The following is a 26,114-nucleotide window of genomic DNA, read 5'->3' as shown; positions in this document are numbered from 1 at the left end:
GGGTATTATCAGAGTGTTTGGTCAAAATTGTCACCTATGTTAGTTTCATCAATATCAGTAAAAGGTGTTTAGCCACCCTATTCCGCAAACTGAAAGTGTTTTAACTCCCTTTCATATCACGATTACAAAGTGGATGTTGCCGTGCTATGTATTATATCTTTAAAATATTACGGCCACATATCCGTTATATGATGGGTCACAAAGAGGTATTACAAATGGGAAATAGCAAACGTGCTACATTCGAAAATCCCGCGACATCTGACTGAGAGTTGACGGATGATTTTGGCAGAAATAAGTGCAAAACCAAACGAATAAGGCAAAAAAATAAGAAGCATAAGATCTTCTTGTACAGTGTGAGGTTAAATATTTCCTGAAAGTATCCGTGTGTGCTGATCAGGAATAAAAGTAAGTCTTGACAAGAGTGTCATTCCAATATAGAGCAAAACCCATAAACACAGCTATGGTGGTGACAAACCATTACATTAGCAAATCTGAGATTCGAACCACATGCAATGACTTTGGCATTTTTAAAGAACGCGATTGTCTCCAACGACTTGCGGCGCTCGACATTACCACATTGCATTAGTTAAACATTTTGTTCTTAAAAATACAATATATGAGTAAGTGAGTAGGTATGGTTCTACGCCGCTTTTAGCAATATTTCAGCAATATAAGGCCAGGGGTCACCAGAAATGGGCTTCACACATTGTGTCCATGTGGGGAATCGAATCCGGGTCTTCGGCGTGACGAGCGGACGCTTTAACCACTAGGCTACCCCCACCGCCCCTATAATATACAAAAAACAAATAAACATACAAGAACATTTCGTGAACAGTACCTTTTATTTCAGTGGAACAACCATCAAGGATTAACTCAACACATAAATTAGGGTACGGAACACGTGGTTTGAGTCATGTGAGTACCTTTCAGATTATAAGGGTCCAGACAACAGCATACAAGCTGAATAGTTTACAAAACCAGACCAAAAGATGCTTATTCTGACATCACAATAATTGTATGACGACATGTTGTTGGTCAGTGGTTACATATAGTATATATAGTCCACGTCATCCATAGCAGTCATACAAACATTTCTGATGATTTCGGAAACTGTCATTGAAATTACCTCCAGGTCGATACTCAAATCAGTCAAACTGTTCTGCATTGAAAATTGAACACGAATTTTGGAAACATATTGTTAGTAATACAAATTGGAAACAGGTGATCGGAAATTTAAATTTAAAATAACATATGCATTGACACGTCATATCACGTGAAGTCACAGCATATACATTTATCAGAACGCAGAACGCACAGGAGTGTCAAACGGCCAAATTGATAAATCAATGCAGATATATGTTATGAGAACTTCGGACAAACAGGAGCGTCAAAGGGTCAGATTGAGAGGCGTTACAGGAACAGGTGTACCAGAACTGATATGACTAGTGACGTCATCGCAAACGTCACGTGATCAGCAGCACTCCCACCTGAAACGAAATGGAACATATTTTTGTGACAAATTATACATGTTTTACGCCAATCAAAATACTCTTTTATGTCTCATTATGACTTTAAACATCATCTAGGGCACTTATAGTAAGGATATAAGCATAAAAAGGTGACAAGTTTAATTATTCTGCAAAAGTGACATAAGTAATATTCCATACATCGTATTCCCAACCGACGCTATGACATTGTCGGAAATGCATAGTCTGAGGAGCAGTGTACTAACAGTGGGGTGCAATTAAAACGGCATCAAATCAAAACAAAAAACAAACGTAAGCAACATTTATAAATATCTGTCGACAAGGGCCTCCGTTCACAAAGCACTAAGGTGATCGTAAGTCACTAAGATAATCTTAGTGCAGTGTTAAAGAATGGGAGTTAAGGTTAACCTTAGTACAGGTTGCTTCGTGAAAGGAGCCCCTAGACAGTAACATAACCTTGATGTCACAGATTTAGGCTTAAAACTGGCATGTTGCCTCAAAACGTTGTTTTATACCCAAATCCACAATTAAATAGGGACTAGAGATCGCTAACAAAATCACCAAATTAAGATCACCATAAAAAAAGACCGTGGCAGTGTTTTGCTACTTGCATGAACACCAGCTGGATTTACACCACCCCTTTAGCGGTTGATGATTATGAAATATTCAGCCATGAATTGAAGGAACACATATTCTACAATATGGAACATTGTAGGTATAAATATATTCTGAAATACGTGGTCAATACAATCATACTTACATGTGGCAATTGTTTTTGTTTCCGTGTCAGCCACAAGTGCTGCCTGGGTGATGCTGGTACACCCTGCCTCGGTACCGGTGGTGATATCAGAGAGGCAGGTCTTCAGTGTAGACAGAACACTGTCAGAATAGAAAACATTATAGTTTATTCCTCATAAGAGCAGTGAGCACTTTGTTGAAAAAAGTGCATGATCAAAACTGAAACGTGAATTCCACACAGTCACACGTCGGCAGACGGTATCAATATACTACTGACAAAAATAAGGGAAGCGATAAAAAAAATAGGGATGGTGTGATGACGCATTCTCTTCCCACAGAGGTTACCTGTCATATATTCCTACGAACTTCTGTTCTAATACGGGCCTTTCATGGGGCGAGTGGTCAGGATTCGAGAATGGTTGCAATCAGATTTAGTTGTGCAATCAGCGACGTTGTTTCAAAAGTGATCATTCACAAAGCCTCGGTCATTTCCGTATGCTTCTGGAAAACTAGAACCTCTTCCCCTGCGCGATCCGCAAACGTTTCTTCTAGACAGAGCTCAGTCATGTAATGGCGGATCAATGGCGTCTCCATTGCCTTCGTTGACAACGGACACGCTAGCCATTAAGTGTCTTGTGTGTCACATCAACACAAGTCCCCAGAGGAGAAATATTGCTGGCCCCAAATTTGCTTGTATTAATGAAGTCGAGCAAGTGTTGGGAAGGAGTGAGTGAGTTAATGGGCTTCACACATTGCACCTACGTATGGAATCGAACCCCGGTCTCCGGCGTGACAACCTGACGCTTTAAGCACTAGGCTAACCCACCGCCCCGTCGGTTGTATTCCCATATTGACTTGGTCAAGTATTGGCTGAAAGACATGTGCGAGAACAGCCGAATGCGGATCATCTACAGATATGTTGATAATACAACTGTATGAGATTCAAACACTCACGCACAGTACGCTGTGGTTGAGTCTGTGTCTCCTTTCGCGGCGGCAATCTCACATTGGCAGGTATCAGTTGGAGCTGAAACAAGTTTTAGATTTATAAAGAAATGGTTTGACAAAATCATCGTGTCTTGGTATACAGTTAAAATTTACATTAAGATGGCTTTGCGATTAATTTTTCTCTCGTTATTCTAAAAAAAAATTACTCAGATTTACATACACTGGACAGGTCTTCAGGTCATTTCTGTTGGCCCCACAGTCTTATTTTACTAGCTTGTGACAAAAAAAATTATGTCCGATGTGATTCCCTATTTTGATGTATATCATACGTTCCCCAATTATTGCAGGTGAACAAATGGCTAGACTTAGCATATGTTTATGACGGGTGCCACCGGTGGTACAGGATACGCTCACCTTTTCGCGAACACTTGGCATCATCACTATATCATAGCGATTCATAAACACATGTTTTGTCATCGTATCGCACGGTGACAAAAATTGGATTTGCAAACAACATCATACAGCTGGAATACTGTTGAAACAAATATCTGCTGCTGATATAATCACAATTGTACAATCGACACTGTATTATGAATGTGGAAAGGTTTTTTGTCGCTTCTGTTTCTATCAACAACACAGGGATAAGTTGGAACAGCTCAAATAGTTTCCAATAGTTGAAGTATAAATTCGCTAATTTCGTCTGAAGTTCATGAATTATGTATATCATGGATTTGTCACATACATATGTATATAGACATTGATTACCTGCACAGTCAGAAGATGGCAGAGCAGCTCTTGCGAGTTCAGTAGCCGTTGCAACGTTGCTCTTGGTGGTGGTTCCGTCACAGCCTGCAGCTTGCGCGGTTCTCAGGCAGCTCAGCTAATTGCTACAAGCACTACGATACAAACATGTATACTTCAATTTCAAATCAAACTACCGGAATGAACCTTTATGTATATTGAGTGAGTGAGTGAGTTAATATTTATCGTCACATCGGCAATAGTTCAGCCATATCGTGACGAGAACAATTAATTATCAGTAAAGATCAATAATATTAGAAGTTATAAAACTGTTTACGATGAACAGTAAAACAACTAGTGTATTACAGATAGAGATATAAAACTAGCAGGTAACTAAAAACTTATACTATAATGCAAGACAATACAATATGAAAACGGACTATAAATCCTTTCGATCAAGGGTCTTTCGATCAAGAGTTTGTGTTTTATGGCAGACCTCCAAAATGACGATGGGATATATTCCCAGCTCAGGTGGTGAGGTGAGGGGAAATTTGGTTTAACGTCTTTTGGTATGACACGGTCGGGGATCGAACCCGCGACCTTCAGCTCTCCGGGCGGACGCTATAACATCACGGAGGCGGTCAGCTCAGGTGGTAGTTGGAGGCAAAGTTTCATAATTATTTATCATAACCAATGGTAGATAAAACGTATATCTATATCGCATATAAAACAACATGATTTTTGTTCATGTGAACAAATAAGACCGACGCACAGCAGGTCGATCAGAAATGACTTGTGATGCAGCCAAACTGAGGATATGGCGTTGACAAACCATAATTACCACAACTCCAGAATTCGAAAAAAACAGCCCTATAACCTGTGGAAATACGGAAGAGAGAAGCTTAACATGTTTACTGATCTTTTAATCATAAAACGTATGAACTCACGTGCAGTTGTTGGCATCTGAAGAAATAGTCGCTTTAGCAGTACTGATCTGACACTGACAAGAGTCGGAGAAAGCTACACATAAAAAAACAACAGTATAATTATGATAATGATGATGATGATAATAATAATGGGGATAAACATGACATGATCTTAAATGTCACATGGTATAAAGTATTAATGTTAACGTTAATTGGTAAGGACAACATAGTTTCTATCACATTCATATCACCATTTCTTTACATCTTAAATGCAGTACAAGCCTAATTGGTTAGATGTTACCTGTATTCATGTGTGTGTGATAGTTGAGTTTTACGCCGTAGTCAGCAATATTCCAGCTATATGGCGGCGGTCTGTAAATAATCGGATCTGGACCAGACAATCCAGGGATCCACAGCATAAGCATCGATCTACGCAACTGGGAACCGATGACATGTGTCAACCCAGTCAGCGAGCCTGACCACCCGATCCCCTTAGTCACCTCTTACGACAAGCATGGGTTACTGAAGGTTCATTCTAACCCGGACCTTCACGGGTCGTGTTAAATGTGGTGTTATGTGACCGTCATCCCCCGTATGGGATGCTGTCAGTTTAAAGTATACAAGCAATTACGCAAATGCTATTGAAATACAGGTGGGCCTTATGAGTTTTCTGCTCTACCCTGGTTGAGTAGTTTGTTTCTTATTCAATAAATGATTTAACTTTAAACTTTGAATTTTGATTTATTTTATTGTCTAGAACCATACAGCTTAAACCTATACAGCTGAAACGTATTTTGTGTGAATTACTTCCTATTTGTCACAAATAGCAAGAACATGTTAAGAGTCTAACACAATGCATTCACAAGTAAGTGTGTTTCATCGTTTGACACTGCACTTTCAACATTGTGTTTCCTTGAAATCGTGCAACTACATGACAAATGAAGTGAGCAGCCCCAAATAAACTAAAGAGCTTAAATGTAACATACCACAGTCTGTTGTTCCCAGACCTGTCATCCTAGTCTCTACAAAAGTTGCCAGATCTTCCACAGCAATGCTCGTATCACAGGCTGCAGCTGTTTCTCCTCTCAGGGACAGAACGTAAGCCTTGGCAGCGCTGTTGGTATAACAATGTTACGTGACGCCAAATATTTCCGATGGGATAATGGATGCGAAAATACCGCATTTATGTTTCTTGGCTAGACAGGTGATCTCATCTCAGTTCCTCCATCTGCCTTTTAACTAGATATATCTTACATAAACTAGGAATTCTGGTAAGACTAAAATATGTCAGACACTTATTATTGAGCAAAATTGTCCATCGCACATAACTGTGCATGTATTTGTGAAGGGTGCTACCTGTGAAACAGTACACACGCACCTTTGCGAAAATACCTAATTTGAGCTCGATTTGATTGTACAGTGCATCCTGTGTTAAACAAAGTTATTCCATTCTACAATTTATTACCTGCAGACAGCTGCATCACCGGCACTTTGGTCCGTCTACCAGAATTCCTTCTGACATTTGCAGGTTGTCGTAAATGCTGAAACTATACAACAAGAATACACACAGTACATACAGAAATCTAACATTAAAATATTAGATTCTGACTGGTTAAGGAGCAAGCAATTATTTGCCGATAGTGATTAGTCTTCATACCTCCACTACAACTAAGGGCAACATAGTCAGTCTCAATAGCGACAGCGTCAGCAGCTGGCAGCGGACATCGGCGTCAGTTTTCTCCGAAGAATCCAGACAAGTCAGATACTCTGCGAGTACGCTATGAAAGAGACATATTATTGGTAATACAGATATGAAAACTATGTTGAACACAAATGTTTGAACCTTCACTAGCAAGCTATGTATGATAAGTATGATGATGGCCGGTAAATCGGAGAAGTGTCATTTGTCCTTTTGGTTTAACTAAATGTCGACATTTTTGTCCATATACAACATACATGTGTTCTGCTAAGGAGGAATAAAGACATTGAAGAAACTGAAGGCACTGCTGAGTACAATACTCGCAAGACTCCTTTCAAATAATTCAGTTTGTTACTGGAGTTTGTAATGCAAAGACAGTGAGTGAAAGTCAGAGAGTGGTTCAAGGACTGTGAGACAGGCTAACTGTACATTTATTATATATATCTTTTTATAATTTGGAAGCGAGGCTATATAATGAAGAATAAAAAGAAGTATCCCATCCAGAGCGGATTGCATCGAATTCCAAAACAGGAAGTAGAGTGGTTACGGTAGGGTGTTGTGAAAATTGTGCTCTTTGGGTTAAAAACACCAAACGTATATACATGGAACCATTCTAAACATTTATTGACATGGATCCAGCCATGGAATACCTCAAGGTATTAGATGTTTTAATGTGGCCGCCTTCCATATCCGGATTATTTTTGGGAATGCTACAATATAAAAGTAACTGTTTGTACTTTTTTCCTCAGATTTTCGTAGGAGGCTGTTGTAAAGGACTTTATTTCAACTGAGGGTCACAGGGATTTCATGAAATCACTGACTCTTTTAGGGACTACGACTTTATTTCAACTGGGGGTCACAGGGATTTCATGAAATCACTGACTCTTTTAGGGACTACGTGAAATCCCTGGTTTCACACATTCCCTGTAACATATACAATTTACGAACTAGATTCAAACGAATGATTTATTTCATTATTTTATTCAGCCATGTAGTTGTGTAAGTAGTTGTGTGATGTTGTTACAAATACTGAATGGTTGCTGAAGTAGAAATATCGTTAGCTATACACATATTTTTGCCAAGAAAATATCCTAATTGAACAATGCTTATGGTCGTTTCTCCATTTTCTGTCAGTCATTCAGTCATTCAATGTATCAGATAAATCTGTCAGATGCCGATCAAAGTTGCAATCTTTTAACACACCTCTTTTGAAATACAATTGAGCATGGTCCTTTACGAAAATTTCAATAGGTCATTCGAACAGGGTTATCACATTCAAAGATAACCTTTCCACTTATGACGCACATTGACTTAATCGTTTGATTGATTGATTGTTCTTTAACGCATCACTCAGCAATAGTCCAGCTATATGGCGGTCTGTAAGTAATCGACTCTGGATCAGACCATCCAATGATCAACATCATGAGCATCGATCTACGCAATTGGGATACGATGACCTGTGTCAACCAAGTCAGCGAGTCAGACCACCCGATCCCGTTAGTCACCTCTTACACCAGCATGGGTTGCAGAAGACTGAATATTATTACTCAGATCTTCATGGGTTCACCATGACTTAAATAGTGTTCGGTGAATCTATTATATGTTCCTGGTTTGTTCATGTGAACACTTCACATGCCTTTGCATATGTTTGTGATGAATGACACCCATGGTACAGGTTACGCTCATCTGTTCGCCAAAATAATTACAATCAATAAGTGAGAATAATTCACGAACAGATATTTGTAAATGTGGTCAATCGGGCTCTTAAAAAACTATAAGTTTTCATTTAAGCACTACACGTCCAGGTTTTAATTTGTATGGAGGAGTGAAGAATATGGTTTGTCTTGCCGCAGGCAAGAAGTTTAAAATTTAAAATGAGCTAAGTAATGACATCCAAAACGTGAATGTGAAGAGATACAATCGACTCTTCTTTGGGACAGGTTTCTTCGAATTGCGAAGATATGGTACATGAGTATGACAAAGGAGTACATACACAATGCACAACAAGATGACAAAAGGATACATCAATTAACGCGTTTACAAACAATCTTAATGAACTTGGACACATTTCTAAGTTTAGATATCTTACTTGACAAAGGTTGACGGAACTTAGACCGGTGCACGCAGTCCCTGTGTTGTTTTATCTGTTCATTGTAGCGCCCGCAAACTCCATATGCTGGGCAACTTCAGTTTGCGTCGCACCCATTACAAACGTTCAATAACACTGTTCCGTTGTTCATGCGCCAGTTTCTGCATTTTGATGTCACCTGTGTAATCGTCACTGTAAGTGGTCTTTTAACGTTTGTCTTTTTAAACCCTACCAACTGAAGTCACAGCATGCATGCTTCACAATTCGCAATTTACACGTGCAGGCGTTTTTTAATAAATTTTTGCCTTTTTATGTAACGCCATTCTTGGTGGCTATGTTTTAGCATTTTAGTGCTTTTTTGTTCCATCACATAGAGCACTCATTTTGTTGCTCTGTTCCAGTGAAGCTGGTGGCGTATTTCGTAATGTTATCGGTAATTATTTTCAGTTATTATGTGTGTAAAGAAAACTTCTTTGGGAGAGTACAAATGCTTATAACGGAACCGTTCGAAACAAGTCACTTCATTTAACATAACTGAATCATCTACAGATACAAACATTCGCAGTGTTTAGTCGTTTAAAACACGCGTGTTATCACCATGTCTTATTGTAATTAATTTCATGCTTAAAGTAGTTTATTCATTTTTAGCTTTTAAGCAACCGTTTGTCCCACTAAGTTCCTTCGTCACATATATAATGTTGGTCAGAGTTGTTGAAGAGCCTCAGTACCAGACATGCTGTTATCTGTTTGTGTAAAGCCCACAGCAAGACATTACGACACTAGAAACACTTGTGCGCAGCGCAGATATGAGTGGAACCAAGTGTTGACTCGTGCAATGAATCATCGTGTTTTATTGCGGTTGGAAATGTGATTGAACAGAGCATTAAATGCTTGGAAGAAAACTAAGGACACCAGCAAGACCTAACGTTTATCTAATAAGGTGACTCCTGCATGGTGTCCTGGGCCAGGAACAGGTGGCCGTTTCAAGCCTTTTAACCGTTGATGACGTGTCAATTGCCTCCTATGTCCTATTAACGTAACGTAATACTGTATTGCGGTCGTGTTGACTTCGTGTTGTGTGTTACGTGAGGTGATAAGGCCAGTGAGTTAGCAAAAAATTATTGTAATGTTTATATTGCAAACCACAATACTAATAGATATATGGTTTTAAACACCATTATGTACCCAGACGTAAGTAACGATCTTGTGTTCGCAAACGTGAGTGAGGGAGTAAGAAAGGTAGGGTTGTTGCATCACTTTGAACAGTATATCAACTTAAACTGGAAGTTATTCATATTGTTGGCGTCTCGTCGGAATAACAGGAACAAATGATAAAATGATATCTAATAAATAGTTACTGAAACGCAACCTCACTGGGATTCAGTTTTTCCATCACAGGGGATAAATATTTCAATGTAAAATCGGTTAAAGTGAGTGAGTGAGAGAGTTAAAATTTAACGTCACATCGGCAATATTTCAGCCATATCGTGACGAGAACATTTGATATTGAAATGAAATATATTATAAAAACCTGCCGACGAGGGACAGTAAAACAACTAGAATATCACACTTCTGTATGTAAAACTAGTAATTAAATCTAAAACGTTTTAACTATATGTGACAACACAATATAAAAATAGGCTATAGATCGCCAACAACTGAAGGTAGATCATCATACTAGGGTCCATGGGGACTTACAGTACAGAAACGGTTACAAATCTGTTTAAAATTGTTAACTGTCACTTAATAATTGATTTTGTAAAACAGATATACTTGATGGATAAATTTTGATTTATATGTTTTTTTAGATAGATGTATTTTAATGCTTAGAAGTTTAAATTAGTAACTGAAATTGTTAGTGGCTGTAGTGAGTGAGTGCATTTAGTTTTATGTCGCACTGAGCAATATTCCAGCTATATGGCGGCGGTCTGTCAACCTAGTCTGCGAGCCTGACCACCGAAACACTTTAGATAAGGAACATGATTTACAATGAAAATGTGCCAGTGCGTTTAGAAGCTAAGGTTTTAAGTCATGGGATAACCGTACCCGAGACATATTTGCAGTCAGCGTGACACGAGGACAAAGCTATCGAGATTCATGATCCAAGTTGCGATATTTTAAGAATAGTGTTCGGTGAATCTGTTACAGGAATATGTTCCCGGTTTGTTCATGTGAACACTTCACATGCCTTTGCATATGTTTGTGACGAATGACACCCATGGTACAGGTTACGCTTATCTGTTCGCCAAAATCTTTACCATCAATAAGTGAGAATAATTCACGAACAGATGTTTGTAAAAGTAGTTCATCGGGCTCTTAAAAAATTTAAAAGTTTTCATTTAAGCACTACACGTCCAGGCTTATAATTGTATGGAGGAGTATTGCAGGCAAGACGTTTAAAACATAACATGAGCTATTTAACGACTTTAACACCACATCCAAAATGCAGTATGTAACTGACTCAAATAGTAAAACGATATCAACAACCATCACAATCGACTCATCTTTGGGAGAGGTTTCTTTGAATTTCGAAGTGATGTGGTTTACGTTAAAAAAAAATGGACAATCAGTTATATATTTTAATTTCAAATACAAGGTTAATGTGAGTTGCGTGTGCACCTAAGCATGTGCAGGCAACTGTAAAAACACCGGGACCTGTCCACTGTTATCTGGCGAATATGATAAGGGTAGATAAAGGGTACGGACTACACGTTTACTTACATAGTCCAGGGTTTCGTGCATCCAGTATTGTTGCAAAGGCCATGAAGGGCTCGGGATTTCTTAAAGGACCATCGATAATCTTATCTCCGGCACATGAAGAAGAATGTATAATGGATAACATGAAATTGCAATCATGTATTTGTGTATCATTGCAGAATAATTATAAAATCAACATAAGGAGGTTCGTGGCTAAAATGCACATTTTTGACTTTGGAATTCTTCAAAGAATGATTATGGTTCATGTAATTCTTGTGAATGAATATATCGTGTGGGAGCGACATGTTCATCAGACAACCATGACATAACCATGATCAGTCAGGTTCTCGAGCTCCTGCGGTAAGCACTGGAGACAAAAGATGTAGCACGCAGTACACTTCAAATTGAAGCTTGGTTGGCCAGAGATGTTACTGTTGTTGGCATTCGATCCCGTGACGTCTGGAAATTAGTACAGAAGTACCCAATATACACTAGGCGTCATTAATATAGCGTAAGATAATATATAGCACATGTAAAGAAGATTTCTTCAGAAATGATAAAACTAAGAGTGTCGCCATAATGTTTAATGTGTTGGCAAACGTGACACATCGTGACATACAGGCAAAAGTTGAAACAGCACTAGCAAACATCAGTTGTGGTTGGGATGTGATTGAACAGAGCGTTAAATGCTCCTAAGAAAACTAAGTAAGTCCTGACGTTTATCTAATCTTTTTACGAGATCACATAATTCAGGTGACACCTGCATGTTGTCCTGGGTCAGGAACAAGTCGCCATGTCCTGTTTTCAACTGTTTATTATGTGTCAACTGCCTTATATGTCATGTTCACGTTATGCAATAGTGTATTCTTGGTCGAGGTGACGTCGCGTTGTGTCGCTGTGTGTGACTTGAGGTGAGTTGGTTAACAACATGTGCCCCATTGTGGAGCATGCTTTAAAATGATTGTAATTGTTTGGTTTATTGCAGACCACAATGATAACTGATAAATGGTTACTTTGTAGGTAAGGAACAGTTTTATACGCCATTGTATAACAACAATTAGTAAGGATCCTGTGTTCGCAAAGCACGATATTATTACATATCGTAAGTGAGCAAGAGAGGAAAATTTGTTGCATCATTTTGAATATCACTCCAGATATATCAGAGATTGACAACTTAAACTGAAGGTAATTCCTATAGTTCGCGTCTCGTCGAAATAACAGGAACACACGATAAGTCATATATATCAAATACTAAAAGACAACCTCACTGGGATTCCACACGCTATTGACCTCATAGTGAACACTGGTGATGCAGGAGCACTTACTCCCGGTGACATGTTAATATATACGACGACAACGTTGTGTAGATATGTTCAAGCAGGACATTACAGCCACCACAAGATTTTATATAAAGAACATATGATTGACAATGGAAATATTCCAGTGCGATTGTGGAAATATTCGAGTGCGATTGAGAGGTTATATCTCATGGGATAACCTCACCTGAGACGTATTTTACAGTCAGCACAACCCAAGGACAAAGCTGTCGAGATTCATGAACACAGCATTGCCCTATGCAGAATGTTTCCACCGCAGGTTCTTTGCGGAAAAGTAAATAAAGTGAACGAATATATGGTTGGCTTCTATAACAACTTGGTAAGGTAATTATAGGAGCTGCCCATTCCAACTTAGCTGTTCTAGAACGTCTGGTTGGTCCCGTAACGTGGTATCTTGCCTGATATAAAACTTATACACAGATTGCACAGACATGGGACACACCAAGGACAGGTAGATCCGGTAAAAGTCTGCTCATTGTAAACTGGTATTTGCATCCCCGGAATAGATTCCTGACAGTGATGCTTTGGGAAATATAGTCAGTCCATTGACAGTGGTCAGACGACTCGGGACTTAGAAGAAAGGTGGGAAGAGTGCAAGGACATACTGCACGTGAAGTTGCGTTACCAGGGAGGTCTGAACAAGAAACAGGATGGTGGTCACTTGATGGACTTAAGCTAGTCCCACCTATAGTTGTGGAAATCAGCAGTGACACAAGGACTTCAGACGACAAGGGCTGTGAAAAGAGCGACTCCACTTATGCCGTCTTTCTCTGCACTGCTATCACACGATATTTTACAATTTCTCGTTTTCAGTTGGGCACAAACGGTCTGGAGAAACCAAAGCCCAATACCCAAACTTACCTGAAACATGGTATTGTTTAGTATACCTGACAGAAATGGGCCACTCAGGTCTTGCACATCCCTGCAAAACATCTACCCCTATGGGTAACAACGTAACATATGTAAACCGAGGTCACCAACGCGTTACCAACTCGATCAATGATTCGTGACATTATTATGAAATCCAAGTACGAAAATAAAGAAAAAAAATTTCAAACATCGAGTATTTGTATCTCGACTAAGCATACTGGTGGCTGTCTTGCAGGTTGGGTGATTTTACGACACAGTGACAACCAAGTGGGACCGGGACCTGTCCACTGTTATCTGGCGAATATGATAAGGGTAGATAAAGGGTACGGACTACACGTTTACTTACATAGTCCAGGGTTTCGTGCATCCAGTATTGTTGCAAAGGCCATGAAGGGCTCGGGATTTCTTAAAGGACCATCGATAATCTTATCTCCGGCACATGAAGAAGAATGTATAATGGATAACATGAAATTGCAATCATGTATTTGTGTATCATTGCAGAATAATTATAAAATCAACATAAGGAGGTTCGTGGCTAAAATGCACATTTTTGACTTTGGAATTCTTCAAAGAATGATTATGGTTCATGTAATTCTTGTGAATGAATATATCGTGTGGGAGCGACATGTTCATCAGACAACCATGACATAACCATGATCAGTCAGGTTCTCGAGCTCCTGCGGTAAGCACTGGAGACAAAAGATGTAGCACGCAGTACACTTCAAATTGAAGCTTGGTTGGCCAGAGATGTTACTGTTGTTGGCATTCGATCCCGTGACGTCTGGAAATTAGTACAGAAGTACCCAATATACACTAGGCGTCATTAATATAGCGTAAGATAATATATAGCACATGTAAAGAAGATTTCTTCAGAAATGATAAAACTAAGAGTGTCGCCATAATGTTTAATGTGTTGGCAAACGTGACACATCGTGACATACAGGCAAAAGTTGAAACAGCACTAGCAAACATCAGTTGTGGTTGGGATGTGATTGAACAGAGCGTTAAATGCTCCTAAGAAAACTAAGTAAGTCCTGACGTTTATCTAATCTTTTTACGAGATCACATAATTCAGGTGACACCTGCATGTTGTCCTGGGTCAGGAACAAGTCGCCATGTCCTGTTTTCAACTGTTTATTATGTGTCAACTGCCTTATATGTCATGTTCACGTTATGCAATAGTGTATTGCGGTCGAGGTGACGTCGCGTTGTGTCGCTGTGTGTGACTTGAGGTGAGTTGGTTAACAACATGTGCCCCATTGTGGAGCATGCTTTAAAATGATTGTAATTGTTTGGTTTATTGCAGACCACAATGATACCTGATAAATGGTTACTTTGTAGGTAAGGAACAGTTTTATACGCCATTGTATAACAACAATTAGTAAGGATCCTGTGTTCGCAAAGCACGTATATTATTACATATCGTAAGTGAGCAAGAGAGGAAAATTTGTTGCATCATTTTGAATATCACTCCAGATATATCAGAGATTGACAACTTAAACTGAAGGTAATTCCTATAGTTCGCGTCTCGTCGAAATAACAGGAACACACGATAAGTCATATATATCAAATACTAAAAGACAACCTCACTGGGATTCCACACGCTATTGACCTCATAGTGAACACTGGTGATGCAGGAGCACTTACTCCCGGTGACATGTTAATATATACGACGACAACGTTGTGTAGATATGTTCAAGCAGAACATTACAGCCACCACAAGATTTTATATAAAGAACATATGATTGACAATGGAAATATTCCAGTGCGATTGTGGAAATATTCGAGTGCGATTGAGAGGTTATATCTCATGGGATAACCTCACCTGAGACGTATTTTACAGTCAGCACAACCCAAGGACAAAGCTGTCGAGATTCATGAACACAGCATTGCCCTATGCAGAATGTTTCCACCGCAGGTTCTTTGCGGAAAAGTAAATAAAGTGAACGAATATATGGTTGGCTTCTATAACAACTTGGTAAGGTAATTATAGGAGCTGCCCATTCCAACTTAGCTGTTCTAGAACGTCTGGTTGGTCCCGTAACGTGGTATCTTGCCTGATATAAAACTTATACACAGATTGCACAGACATGGGACACACCAAGGACAGGTAGATCCGGTAAAAGTCTGCTCATTGTAAACTGGTATTTGCATCCCCGGAATAGATTCCTGACAGTGATGCTTTGGGAAATATAGTCAGTCCATTGACAGTGGTCAGACGACTCGGGACTTAGAAGAAAGGTGGGAAGAGTGCAAGGACATACTGCACGTGAAGTTGCGTTACCAGGGAGGTCTCAACAAGAAACAGGATGGTGGTCACTTGATGGACTTAAGCTAGTCCCACCTATAGTTGTGGAAATCAGCAGTGACACAAGGACTTCAGACGACAAGGGCTGGGAAAAGAGCGACTCCACTTATGCCATCTTTCTCTGCACTGCTATCACACGATATTTTACAATTTCTCGTTTTCAGTTGGGCACAAACGGTCTGGAGAAACCAAAGCCCAATACCCAAACTTACCTGAAACATGGTATTGTTTAGTATACCTGACAGAAATGGGCCACTCAGGTCTTGCACATCCCTGCAAAACATCTACCCCTATGGGTAACAACGTAACATATGTAAACCGAGGTCACCAACGCGTTACCAACTCGATCAATGATTCGTGACATTATTATGAAATCCAAGTACGAAAATAAAGAAAAAAAATTTCAAACATCGAGTATTTGTATCTCGACTAAGCATACTGGTGGCTGTCTTGCAGGTTGGGTGATTTTACGACACAGTGACAACCAAGTGGGCCTGTGAAACGTTCTGATATGTTTTGCCTCGTGATGATAGGCTAAACTGAATACCCTGTGGCTCGATGGCAATGTTGTCTGATTGTATACACTTTATCCTTGTATATCTGGAACACTTCTTACTGCAGCCATGAACAATTATCACCCATTTAGTGACACATACGACTGCCGTCACATTTGTGTGAAAGCCACAGCTGTGTGCTGGTGATGAGGTGGCTGATTCTCAGGGTGTGGTTTGGAATCCTAGATGGGACTCATCGTTCACAAAGTATTAGAATCGGAAAAAGTGAGAAAGGGTGATCGACCATTTGGGCACAGAAATCGCATTTATCGATCATAATAGAAATACTCGGGAAGTGAACCAACAAAGGATGTACCGTTCAACAACATCTTTTACAGTAAGGAGTAAGTCTTTCAAAAACATTCGATGGTTGCCTAGAACTTTGTACACGTTCAATATTTCTACAAACCATTGACATTTTAGGAGATTGTCCAGTGAACCCTGACAGCGGTGTGTAAAGAAATAGGAATGGGATGTTTGATTCTCGCAAAATGAAAGAGCAGGGGTTGTCTTGGTTTTCCTATCATAGGACTACTCTGTTGCCTTTTGTTAGTTATACATTTTTGACAGCCCCTCTCGAACTTTAAAAAAATCCTATGTGGTTGATTCATAATACCATCTGGCGTTTAACAGGGTCACCATGGCGTCCATATGGAAAACTTTATGTGTGTTCGATGCTCAACCATTTTCAACATTTTTTACTTTTTTTAAATATTCATTTTTTTTCAGAAATTGCAATGGTCCCTGCTGCTAAAAAATAAGTCATAGAGTTTTGACCTTTTATTTGCGTGACCTACCGAGTGGCGTGGGCCGATGGTATCAGAGCAATATAAAGATAACGCAGGTTTAAAATCACAGGTCAGAATGATACCAAGGTCAATTCAATGGGGATAGCGTTTTAACATGATGAAAACATATAGTTCTCTTTACGTTGCAGGACACACACTCCATCATCGCACTGCATCATGAAGAGTCACGTGTATACATCGGCAGTTGTTTAGCCATACCATGACTAGAAACGTTTTGCAAATACAACAATTGCATGTTGCTATAAAATCCAGTCACCAAGGCACTGTAGCTTAACGCAGATGGTGTTTGACATGCAAATCATGTAAGGATGTAAATCTAAAACTAGTTTACTATTGAAGACAATACACTAATACGAGGTAATGTAGCTAATCCCGAAATGAAAAGCAAAGCAATATATGCGGTTCTTATTTTACAAAAATGTCCAGTGTGGACAGATCACACAGGTCACTGCATGTGCCTGTGTCAGAGATACTCGCTTATTACCGTGTTTGCGGTTGGTTTGGTGTACATGTAGCAGTTTTGAAGCGCTCGTAAAATAAAACGGAGACCAGGTAAATTTGATGACTGGTTTGTCCTGTTGCCTGATATATATATATATATATATATATATATTGGATATCCTCTCTCGAATATTTCCCATTTTCAGCTGCTTCGAGGAACAGGGGTAGGTAAGTTATTACTAGTGTATTCTTGCGACCGTGATTTAACTTTGAAGATTTCATCATGTAAAATTGCATGTTAAGATAGTCAGCAAGATACCGCAAAATCTATTAACTGGATTTTTTTCATATTCGAAACCAAGCTTTATCTAATAAAGGCGCAGGGCCCCCTGTCAATTTTGGTGAATTTCACATAATGTTCAAGGTCACTGCGACACTTTGAAGATTTCAGCATGTTAACCTGAATTTACTGGATTTTCTTCATAGACTTTCAAGATTTCCCTTGAAAATTTTTCAATAAGGAATTTCTTTAGTACCATCTTTGCATATTTCGTACACTATGATATTCATGTCAAGGTCAAAGTCAGTCTTGAAAATATTTGTGTTTTTGAACAACTACAGAGCAAGATATCAAAAGAGGTTGACTGGTCATGTTTTTGTTGACATTTAACTTCATCTTGAACTTTCATTACTTTTTAAGTTTGATTTGATTTAGTGACAGTGCATGTTAGGCACTGTAATAGGTTGTGCGACAATTTTCCAAATGTTATACATTGTACGTGCAGGGGGAATGGTCTGCTATATGTAGGCGTACAAGAAAGGAACGTATTCCAGAATCATCTGCCATAAAGATGCATTAGAAAAGTTAGCTCTTGCGTTTCATCTCACAATACACCTTAAGCAGTGTATGTGATGACATAGTGATATACTTGTAATGATTTATATTGATTTGGGAACTTAAGTTATTATAAAATACACATCTTAATTACTCATTTCTTTGTTGTTTGTTGGTTTCAGACATCGTTCTCGTTCAGACTGATGCCCGGTTATCGTTTACGTTTCAACTTGGGAATGAAAACATGACAACACTCAAAATAAATAATCATCCCAGACCTTCCAACGTATATGCTACTGGAAACAAGTATAATCAGTGATTAGGTATAATGCCTGTTTCACTCAGTGGTTATGTCTAATTACTGAAATTTTCAGTAAAGAGTACTCCGTTTCTTTGAGCATCCACAGTGTACTAAAAACAAGGATAATCCCTTTCTGTCAACTGAGCGTTCATATGTCTTCCCTGCAATTCAATATTCAAAAATGATGCTGTCTTGCATTTTTATAACCACCTCTTCAATATTATTACCCGTGAAGATCCGAGTTAGAATTGGTGTTGAGTAACCCATACTTGTCGTAAGAGGCTACTAACGGTATCGGGTTGTCAGTCTCACTGACCTGGTTGACACATGTCATCGTATCCCGGAGAAAATTATGTCACCGGGCTTGTGACGTAACGTATTACTCCGCACATATTTGTGACGTCATAGACATTCCACGAAGTTTAGTTTCAAGATTTGTGACATTTGAAATCGCATTTTTTAAAGTTATAAAGCAAAAATGACATTGTATGATAAATAGGTTATCACACTCGTGTGTTTTGGGATGGTTAATATCCTGCATTAGGAATAAACACTATGTATTTAGCTCGCCAAGGCTCGCTAAATACAATGATTATTCCTAATGCAGGATATTAACCGTCCCAAAACACACTCGCGTGATAACCTATATTGACGTATCTCATATCTCTGTACACCTTACGCTTCATCGTTCGAAGCTCCCGTAATATCTGGGACTTTGAGTTGCTTTGTTTTCTTACGTTCCATGTTCACAAATTCTGTGCCACAAAAAACTTTTGCTTTTTGTTTTATTGAGAGATATTTGAGCAGACCCAACTGTAACCGCCCCGTGCTGAGTACAACTATCTTGTCCTTGGTATGCCAGTATTGATATAATTACCTCACATGGAACTACAAAATATTTGAAAATGTACGTAGACATTTCACAAGTAAGACAAGAACAATACATTGTCCTCCCTAGTTTTCTCGAAGGGTATTATGAGAGTGTTTGGTCAAATTCATCACCTATGTTTGTTCAATCAATATCAGTAAAAGACGTTTAGCCATCCTAGTTGGCAAACTGAAGGTGTTGTGACTCCTTTATATATATCACGATTACAAAGTGTATGTTGCCGTGCTATGTGTTATATCTGTAAACTATTACGGGCATATATCCATTACATGAAGGGTACAGAAAGAGGTATTACAAATAGAAAATAACAACCGTGAAACCTTCCGAAATCCCGCAACATCTGACTGAAAGTTGACGGATGATTTTCTGAAGGAATGTTTCTCCACGATTTTGCCAGAAATAAGTGCAAAACCATACGAATAAAACCAAAAGAAGCATAAGATTATCTCGTACAGTGTGGGCTAAAATATTTCTAGAACGTATGCGTGTGTGCTGATCAAGAATAAAAGTAAGTATTTGAGAAAAGTGTCTTTCCACTATAGAGCAAAACCCCAGGTGGTGACAAACCATTACATTAGCAAATCTGAGATTCGAACCACATGCCATGACTTTGGCACTTTTAAAGAACGCGACTGTCTCCAACGACTTGCGGCGCTCGATATTACCAAACTGCATTGCATTTGTCCTTAAAATACAATATACGAGTGAGTGAGTAAGTATGGTTCTACGCCGCTTTTTAGCAATATTCCAGCAATATCACGGCAGGGACACCAGAAATGGGCTTCACACATTGTATCCATGTGAAGAATCGAACCCGGGTCTTCAACACGAGCGGACGCTTTAACCACTAGACTACCCCCACCGCCCCTATAATATACAAAAGACAATTAAACATACAAGAACATTTCGTGAACAGTACCTTTTATTTCAGTGGAACAACCATCAAGGATTAACTCAACACATAAATTAGGGTACGGAACACGTGGTTTGAGTCATGTGAGTACCTTTCAGATTATCAGGATCCAGACTACAGCATACAAGCTGAATAGTTTACAAAACCAGACCAAAAGATGCTTATTCTGACATCACAATAATTGTATGACGACATATTGTTGGTCAGTGGTTACATATAGAATATATAGTCCACGTCATACATAGCAGTCATACAAACATTTCTGAATATTTCGGAAAGTCTCCTTGAAATTACCTCCAGGTCGATACTCAAATCAGTCAAACCGTTCTGCATTGAAAATTGAACACGAATTTTGGAAACATATTGTTAGTAATACAAATTGGAAAAAGGTGATCGAAAATTTAAATTTAAAATAACATATGCATTAAAACGTCATGTCACGCGAGGTTAAGCAGATACATTTACAAGAACGCAGAACGCACAGGAGATTTAAAAGGCCAAATTGATAAATCACAGCAGATATATTTATGAGAACTTCGAACTCACAGGAGCGTCAAACAGCCAAATTGATAAATTACAGCGGGTATATTATGAGAATTTCAAACAAACAGGAGCGTCAAAGGGCCAGATTGAGAGGCGTTACAGGAACATGTGTATCAGAACTGATACGACTAGTGAAGTCATCGCAAACGTCACGTGATCAGCAGCACTCCCACCTGAAACGAAATGGAACATATATTTGTAACCAATTATACATGCTTTACGCGAGTCCAAAGACTCTTTTATGTGTAAGTATGTCATTATGACTTTAAACATCACCTTGGGCACTAACACTAAGGATATAAGCATTAAAAGGTGACAAGTTTAATTTTTCTACAAAAGTGACATAAGTAATATTCCATACATCGTATACCCAACCGACGCCATGACGGAGGTGATGTACACATTGTTGGAAATGCATAGTCTGAGGAACTGTAGTACTAACAGTGGGGTACAATTAAAAGTCACAGCAGTATCAAATCAGTCATGTCGTGACGATGAGGGTTATACATTAATACAACAAACTTAAGAAACATAAACACCTGTTGACAAGGACAGTAAAATAACCTTGATGTCACAGATTTAGGCTTAAAACTGGCATATTGCCTTAAAACGTTGTCTTATGCCCAAAACTACACTAAAATAGAGACTACAAATCGCTAACAAAATCACCAAATTAAGATCAACATACAAGAGACCGTGGCAGTGTTTTGCTAGATTTACACACCATCCCTTCAGCAGTTAATGATTATGAAATATTCAGCCATGAATTGAAGGAACACATATTCTACAATAAAAAGAAACAGTGTAGGAGTAAATATATTCTGAAATACGTGGTCAATACAATAAGACTTACACTTGGCAGAGGTTTTTGTTCCGGTGTCAGTCACAAGACCTGCCTGGGTGGTGCTGGTACACCCTGCCTCGGTACTGGTGGTGATAGCAGAGAGGCAGGTCTTCAGTGTAGACAGAACACTGTCAGGATAGAAAACAATATCGTTTATTCCTCATTACAGTAATAAGCATTTTGTTGAAAAAAGTGCACGATCAAAACTGAAACATCGATTCCACACAGTCACGTGTCGGCGGAGAGTGTGTTCTGTAAAGCCGTAAGATGTCAATCACAGAAAGCTTTTAACAGGAAATATACTACTGACACAAATAGGGGAAACGATAAATAATAGGGAAGGAGTGATGACGCATTCTCTTCCAAAAGAGATTACTTGTCATATCTTCCTACGAACCTCTGTTCTAATACGGCCCTTTCATGGTGCGAGTGTCCAGGATTCGAGACTGGTTACAATCAGATTTAGATGTGCAATCAGCGACGTTGTTCATAAGTGACCATTCGCAAAGCCTCGGTAATTTCCGTATGCTTCTGGAAAGCTAGAACCTCTTCCACTGCGCGATCCGCAAAAGTTTCTTCTAGACAGAACTCAGTCATGTAATGGCGGATCAATGGCGTCTCCATCGCCAACGTTGACGGACAAGCTAACCATTAAATGTCTTGTGTGTCACATCAACACAAGTCCCCGACAGAGGAGAGATATTGGTGGCCGCACGTTTGCTTGTATTAATGAAGTTAAGTAAGTGTTGGGAAGGAAGAAATAAGAAACGGGTTGGGATGAATCTATCGTATGTTGATCAACCATATTGGATGTAAGTCGATGTTCTGATTGGATAGAGAGAAAAAAGGAGATAATTCGTGTTGTGACTTTTTACCGCTAGGGGATTTTTACGAGCACTAGGAAATATAGTCGTATTAGAACAGAGATTACGTGGGAAGATATGACTTGAGCAACCTCTGTGGGAAGAGAATGGTGATGACGATGATTATCCGTAAAATGTATTTCGCGTCTATTGCAATATCATGTGCCCAGCCGCACGACAGCTGCCTGCCTGTCTGTCTGTCTGTCTATACCGTTTCCAAACTTTCCATCACACATGTGTGGCCATATCTGTGCAAAAAGATATGGGCTGTGATGATGGTATTTTGACGGATCTAGTAAACCATATTCTTTCCGGGTGTATGAGTGAGTGAGTTTAGTTTTACGCTGCTTTTAGCAATATTCGAGCAATATCACATCGGGGGCACCAGAAATGGGCTTCACACATTGCACCCATGTGGCGAATCGAACCCGGGTCTTCGGCATGACGACCTAACGCTTTAACCACTAGGCTATCCCACCGCCCCGTCGGTTGTACGCCCACCTTGATTAAATAATGGCTGAAAGACATGTGCCAGAACAGTTGAAATCGGATCATGTACAGATCATGTTGATAATTCAGCTGCATGAGGTTCAAACACTCACGTGCAGTACGTTGTGGATGAGCCTGCGACTCCTTTTGCGGCGGCAATCTCACATTGGCAGGTAGCAGATGGAGCTGAAACAAGGTTTTATAAAGGAATGGTTTGACTTAATCATGGTGTCTTGGTATACAATTAAAATTTATATGCTCCTTACGTAATAGATTGAAGCAGAAGACAAATGAAATAAACTGATAAGTAACTATTGGATGGTTTTGTAATTATTTTTTATCATTCGTTATTCATTTAATTATTCAGATTTACATACACTGAACAGGTCTTCAGGTCATTTCCCTTGGCCCGCACAGTCTTATTTTACTAGCTTGGCGCTCTATCAACAACACAGATATAAGTTGGAACAATTAAAATAGTTTCCAATAGTTGGAGTATAAATTCGCTACTTTCGTTTGAAGTTTATGAGTTATGTATATCATGAATATGTCACATACGTATATACTTTTGAAGAAATTGATTACCTGCACAGTCAGCAGTTGGCAGAGCAGCTCTTGTGGTGTCAGTAGCCGTTGCAACGGCGCTCTTGGTGCTGCCGTCACAGCCTGCAGCTTGCGCGGTTCTCAGGCAGCTCAGCTCATTGTTATAAGCACTATGATACAAACATCTATACTTCAATTTCAAATCCTACAACTTGCAGAAACATCTATGTATATATTGCTTATGTCTAGAAACCTAATGAAATTGCAGTCAAGGTATTTTCAGAAATATTGCAAGGAATACGTACACTTCCAAATGTGCACATGTATATATCAAGGTTTACATTCGGGACTTTCGATCAAGAGCTTGCGAGTGAGTGAGTGAGTTTGTATAGCGTCACCTCGGCAATATTTCATCTGATTCATCCAGTCATCTGATTGTAAAATATCTAGATTATCACAGATGGTGTCTAAAACTGGCTAGTAAATGTAAACATATTGTATTTAGGAAGACAATACAATATATAAATGCTCTATAGATCACCAACAACTGAAGGTAGGTCACCATTACGAAGGACCATGGTGCCTTTGCTACCTGCATGGACCCTAGATGGATTTACACCTTCCCCTCAGCCGCTGGCGATTGTAGGGAAACCGTTCAAGAATTATACTCATAAAAAGCTTAGACAAAGAGTCATATCACTGCAAAAGCACAGATGTCCTACACATATTTAATACATACATGTTGATGTAGATATCATTCCATTATGGTTATAAGTTTGACTCAGTGGTACGTTTGGAGTTTTCATTAGTATCTATACTATAGTGATACGTACGAATAAATATGTTTAGTGATCTTTTGATCATAAAACGACTGAACTCACGTGCACTTGTTGGCATTAGTAGCAACAGTCGCTTTAGCAGTATTGATCTGACACTGACAAGAGTCCGAGATGGCTAAACATAAAAATCACCATTATAGTTATGATGATGGTAATGATGATGATGATGATTATGATACAGATGGTATGATGCTTTAAATGCCAGATGGTGTAACTTATTCGGGTTGTTCAGCTTTATGTGGGGTTGTTCAGCTTTATGTGCTCGGAAAGTTAGCCAGACTAGTTGGCCAGAAATTGTGTTTTATTGTAGTATAAAGGCCAGACAGTACCAATGTGTACATGGAAAGGCTGTTGACAGCCTTGATAATTTTGAACGTGAATGGGGCACAGCCTAGAATGAATGAACTCATGTATACTCAGGGGTCAGCTTCCGTCATTAAGTGTGTGGCCGGAATTAAATAAGGGAAATAGTAAGCAGTTGATGACTGGTGATCACTAAACTGAATAACTCAAGTAGGGTGAATTATGAGTCAAATGGTTGGACAATGATGAAATGGTTTGGCATTTGTCATATATGGTGTAATTGTATCACTGAATAAGAAAACAAACTTATATTTGCTCTCCTGTAAAACTTCCGGTCCAAATAACGTGTTCCTTGCAGTCCACTTTGTTATCATGGGTTACGCCATTGCTTAGATTTGAAGTTATGCTCATGTTGACTCTGGTCAACAGTGATGAGTCTGGTATGTCCTGTAGGCTGGAAACGTCAGTCCATAACGTTGTTTGATGTTTAATTAGGTCACAAAAAAGGTCACATACTTGTGTGATGACGTCATAAAACCAAAATGGCGGATTTTCTGCTCACCCTCCCCTCTACAACATGTGAGCAGCCCCAAATAAACTAAAGAGGTTAAATTAAACATACCACAATCTGTTGTCCCCAGAGCTGTCATCCTAGTCTCTACACCAGTAGCCAGAGTTACCACAGTTGAGGACGTATCACAGGCGACATCTGTCTTCCCCCTTCAGACACAGTATGTAAACCTTGGTGGCGCTGTTGGTATAACAATGTTACGTGACGGCACATATTTTCGATGGGATAATGAGTGCGATTATATACTTCATTTATGCTTCTTGGCTTGACATCTTATCTAATTTTACTTCATCTGCCTTTTAACTAGATATATCTTACATAGACTAGGAATAAATACTAAAATATATCAGATACTTATTATTAGGTCAAGTTGTCCTTTGCGTGTATTTGTGACGGGTGCCAACTGTGAAACTGGGCACACACACCTTTACAGATTTACCTAGTTTGAACACTATTTGATTGTACAGTGCACACTGTGTTAAGCAGAAAGTTGTTTCATTCTACGTGTTTGCATTGATTACCTGCATACAGCTGCAG

The 26,114-nt window shown here is 39.1% G+C and overlaps 1 protein-coding gene across 2 annotated transcripts; it reads right to left on the bottom strand.

The window, feature by feature from the left end:
* Positions 1–819: 819 nt before the first annotated feature.
* LOC124257827 lies at positions 820–25,743 on the bottom strand. Of its 2 annotated transcripts, none has more exons than XM_046691968.1 (6): positions 25,629–25,743; positions 24,746–24,818; positions 23,907–24,034; positions 23,435–23,507; positions 21,979–22,097; positions 820–1,487 (listed from the first exon to the last, which is right to left on the bottom strand). In XM_046691968.1, exons 1-6 carry the CDS (start codon positions 25,654–25,656, stop codon positions 1,411–1,413), a joined length of 498 nt encoding a protein of 165 aa, XP_046547924.1. In that variant the 5' UTR covers positions 25,657–25,743; the 3' UTR covers positions 820–1,410. The 2 variants fall into 2 exon arrangements, with proteins under 2 accessions (XP_046547924.1, XP_046547923.1); XM_046691967.1 differs by lacking the exon at positions 820–1,487 and adding an exon at positions 20,570–21,298.
* Positions 25,744–26,114: the final 371 nt, after the last annotated feature.

Source organism: Haliotis rubra, unplaced genomic scaffold (assembly GCF_003918875.1).
Source record: "Haliotis rubra isolate DU_JTF1 unplaced genomic scaffold, ASM391887v1 Scf675, whole genome shotgun sequence".
Classification (NCBI taxonomy): Eukaryota; Metazoa; Mollusca; class Gastropoda; order Lepetellida; family Haliotidae; genus Haliotis; species Haliotis rubra.
The sequence above is the reverse complement of the archived record's forward strand: the minus strand, read 5'-3'. Positions and strand labels throughout refer to the sequence as shown.